The sequence below is a fragment of the Hipposideros armiger genome, unplaced genomic scaffold (genome assembly GCF_001890085.2).
Source record: "Hipposideros armiger isolate ML-2016 unplaced genomic scaffold, ASM189008v1 scaffold_746, whole genome shotgun sequence".
Classification (NCBI taxonomy): Eukaryota; Metazoa; Chordata; class Mammalia; order Chiroptera; family Hipposideridae; genus Hipposideros; species Hipposideros armiger.
Window position 1 is genome coordinate 432,781 of NW_017732096.1, and position 4,425 is coordinate 437,205.

Genomic DNA, 4,425 nt, shown 5'->3' on the forward strand with positions numbered 1-4,425 from the left:
CCCACCCCCCCAACCAACAGCCATCAGCTGCACCCCCACATCTCTGAGACCACCTCTGTTCACTTTCCTTGCCCATTCAGTTTTTTAGAGTCCACATATAAGTGAAATCATATGGTATTTGTTAAAGTAGATCTTTTAAATCACGTGTCTATGAGTAGCATGGGTTTTTTGTTTTTGTCTTTTGTTTGGGGTTTTTTTTAGTGTATGAGCTCTCAAAGCGAGCACAGAGTTGTTTTTTTAAAGAATAAGCAATTACTAAGTTTTTTTACAATCATCTACTACCATATAAAAAGCTAGACTCATGAGTTTAGATATACAAAATATAGTCCATATTAAAGAATCTTATAAAACTCTTTGAATATCAAGTGTTATAATAATTAATAAACCTTAATATTTGAAAATAAGTCTCCTGAAATTATAAATATTTGCTTAATGAAATAACCAAGTTAAAAACAAAAACATAGTTTCAAAAAGCATACAGATTAGTACAGGATTTCCACTAACTCTTTGAAGAAAAATGCTATAAAAATATTATTTTTAATATACTGAATCCTAAGCTCAGTTAGCAAATAAAATAATCAGGTTGATTTTTGTTTTTTTAAATAGTGAAGAAAGTCACAGAAAAAAATGTAAATGGATTAAATGCTCCAATCAAAAGATATACGAAAGCTGAATGGATAAAGAAAAAAATAAAACCACACATATGCTTGCCTACAAGAGACTTCAGATAGAAGGATACACACAGACTGAAAATAATGGAATGGAAAAATATATTTCATGAAAATAGAAAAAAAAAAAAAAGGGGGGTAGCAATACTTACACCAGACAAAATAGACTTTAAAACAAAAGTGATAATAAGAGAAAAAGAAGGACCCAGTAATCCCACTTTTTGGTATTTATCCAAAGAAACCCAAAACACTACTTCGAAGGGATACGTGCATCCATATGTTCATTACAGCATTATTTACAATAGCCAAGATGTGGAGGCAACCTGGGTGTCCATCGATGAATTAATAAAGAAGAGGTGGTACATATATACAGTGGAATATTACTCAGCCATAAAAAAAGAATGAAATTTTGCCATCTGCAACAACATGGATGGACTTAGACAGTGTTATGCTGAGTGGAGTAAGTCAGACAGAGAAAGACAAATGCCATTATCATTTCACTTACATGTGGAATCTAAAGTATAAAATAAACGAACAAAACAGAAACAAACTCACAGATACAGAAAACATTATGATGGTAGACAGACAGGAGACAGGTTGGGGAGATTGGTGAAAAAGGGGAAGGGATTAAGAAGTACAAATTGGTAGTTGCAAAATAGTCATGGGGATGTAAAGTATAGCATAAGGAATATAGTTAATATTGTAATAACTATGTATGGTGTCAGATGGGTACTAGATTTATCAGGGTGATCACCTGTAAGTTATATAAATGTCTAATCACTATGGTGTACACCTGAAACTAACATAATATTGTATGTCAACTGTAACTGAAAAATAAAAGAATTACTAAAAAATAAAAAAATAAAAAACCATAATGAGAAACCACTTCATGGCCACTAGGATAGCTGTAATAAAAACCACAGATAATAAGCGTTGGTGAGAGTGTGGAGAAAATAGAACCCTTGTGTGTTGCTGGTGAGAATGTAAACAGGGGCTGCCACTGTGGAAAACAGTTTGGTAGTTCCTCAGAATGTTAAACACGATTTACTATATGACCCAGCAACTCTACTTCTAAGTATATGGCCAAAAGAAATAAAAATCTATGTCCACGCAAAACTAGTACATGAATGTTCATAGCAACATTATTCATAATAGCCAAAAGTGGAACAATTCAAATGTCCATCAACTGATGAATGGATAAACAAAATGTAGTATATACAATCAATGGGATATTATTCAACATAAAAAGGAATGAAGTATTGATACATGTAACAACATGGATAAACATTGAAAACATTACATTAAGTAAAAGAATCCATCACAATATTGCCACAGGGATAGGAAAGACAGTTTGGGGAATATAATCAATAATGTTGTAAAGATTCTGTAGGGTGTCAAATGGGCACTTGTCTTATTAGAGACCACTTCATGGACGGTATAGATGCTTGATCACTGAGCTGTACATCTGAAGCTAATTAATATTGTATGTAAACTATAATTTTATATATATATATATATATATATATATATATAGTCATGGGATATGGAGTATAGTATGGGGAATAGAGTCAATGGAATTGTAATAGATATATATGATGTCAGAGTGGCAATAGATTGGGGAGGGGAGTTATCATTTTGTGAGGGGTGAAATGTCTATTACATTGTTTTGTACACCTGAAACTAATTTTTTTTTTAATCTATCACAAAGGACCACATATAAATGATTTCATTTAGTGAAATTTCTAGAATAGGCAACTCTACCTACAGAAAATACATTAGTTGTTGCCTAGGGTCAGAGGGGAAGTTGGGGACATGGAAAGTGACTACTAATGGGTACCAGATTTCTTTTTGGAGCGATAAAAGTGTTGTAAAATTGATTGTGGTAATAGTTGCACAACTGTGGATATACTGGGTTGTCGGAAAAGTCATGACGTATTTTTTTTATGTTTTTTGTTGCAAAAATGCATCATGACTTTTCAGACAACCCAATAATACTAAAAACCACTGAACTGTACAACTTCAATGAGTAAATTGTATGGTATGTGCATTATAATTCAATAAAACTATGTTAAAGAAAAAAATTCAAAAGACAAAGTCATCTTAAAATTTTATAACTGACTATACATGAATGAAGTTAAACATAAAAAAGAAAATATTTACTAACCTTTATTTCCTAACATCACAGCAAGATGTAAAGGAGTGTTTCCTAAAATAAAAAATAATAATAATGAAATTAGTCTAAAAACATAGGGAAATGTATTTAAAAGTACTTTCAGCTCCTTCAGAAATTTCACTGACAGATTTTAAGCAAAAATAATATGACTGCAAAATAATCCTGCTAATATGGCAAATTCAAAGTCAGAGGATGCTATGGTTTCTAACACAATGTACCCAACTCCTCTTTCCTCGGTCACCCCACTCCCACCTGCCCCCCTAAAAGATACCTATTTTGCTTTTGGGACTGCTCCAGATTCCACAGATTCCTTTGCTGCTAATTTCTCTATCGTATCATTATTTGTTCATTCAGCAAACAATTTAAACACCTACATATACTCATCCTTGGAAATAAATATCAATAAGACCCAATCCCATCTTCAAGTTGTCAGAAGTTTTCTGTTAGAGACTGATATGAAAATAAATCAATGTTATTATTTACTAGAATAAAAGGGAGTATAGCATGATAATGGAACATAGGGCAGAGCACCTAACTTTGCCTGTGCAGAGAAGTTAAATATTGAAGATGGACCACACTGAAATGAGTCTTGAAAAAACGGGTTAGAAATTTGTAGGCAAACAAAGCAATGCTGATTAGTATTCCATGTTAAAAACAAAACAAAACAAAACAAAAATTCTCCCAAATTACATTCAAATGTAAGGACAGGTTACGTTTGGGAAATACACCAAAAAAGTTTTTTGACTAGTGGGAGTAAAGAGCTTATAGGAGAATAGTAAATAATGAAATCGGAAAGGTTAGCAAAAGACAAATTAATGAGGATTTGTAGGCTGTGCTATAGAGTTTGGACTACATCCTACAGATGATGTTATAGAATGACTAATTTAATTTCAACATGATATCCAAAGTCACATTTATAGCCTAAAAAACTCTTGATTATAGAATTAAGAAAACCTATAGTAATACTTGAAAATAAAGTTACTGATTAAAATTTATGTATATAAATTTTCAAATATTAGCATTTTTACAGAACTCAGTACATGAAAAAATTTTGCCAATAAAATGAGCTACGCACACTTATCAAAAAATCACATAGGGTCGGCCGAGTGGCTCAGTTGGTTAAGAGTGCGAGCTCTGAGCAACAGGGTCGCAGGTTCAATTCCCACATGGGCCAGTGAGCTGCGCCCGAGCTGAGCTGCCAACAGGTAGCAGGATGGCTCAGCTGGTGAGAGCACGTGCTCCTAACAACAAGGTTGGACTCCCGCATGCGATAGTGGGCTATGCCCACCTGCAACTAAGATTGAACACGGCACCTTGAGCTGAGCTCCCCCCGAGCTGCCAACGGGCAGCTGGATGGCGACTGGACTTGGAGCTGAACTAGCTGCGCCCTCCACAACTAAGACTGAAGGACAACAACTTGGCTATTACCCTTCCCCAATTCCCCAATAAAATCTTGAAAAAAAGAAAAGGAGAAAGAAATCATGTAAAGGATAAAGCAAGACTTGATTACTTTTTCTAAGAAATGCATATACGATCTACCCCAAACTCATAGCTGGACAAAGCCTGGCAAGATGATTCTCTCTC

General features: G+C 34.0%; 1 protein-coding gene across 5 annotated transcripts in view; it reads right to left on the reverse strand.

Annotated features, from left to right (window-relative positions):
* Window positions 1-4,425, reverse strand: part of ANKRD13C (ankyrin repeat domain 13C) — a 77,158-nt gene that overhangs the window by 55,355 nt on the left and 17,378 nt on the right. For all 5 annotated transcript variants that reach the window (XR_002122301.1, XR_002122300.1, XM_019628074.1 and 2 more), the window contains exon 2: window positions 2,833-2,874. Coding sequence is in view for 3 of the 5 variants with exons in the window: in XM_019628074.1 (XP_019483619.1) it covers window positions 2,833-2,874 (42 nt within the window). In the remaining 2 variants the exon portion in view is untranslated. The remainder of the gene's footprint in view (window positions 1-2,832; window positions 2,875-4,425) is intronic.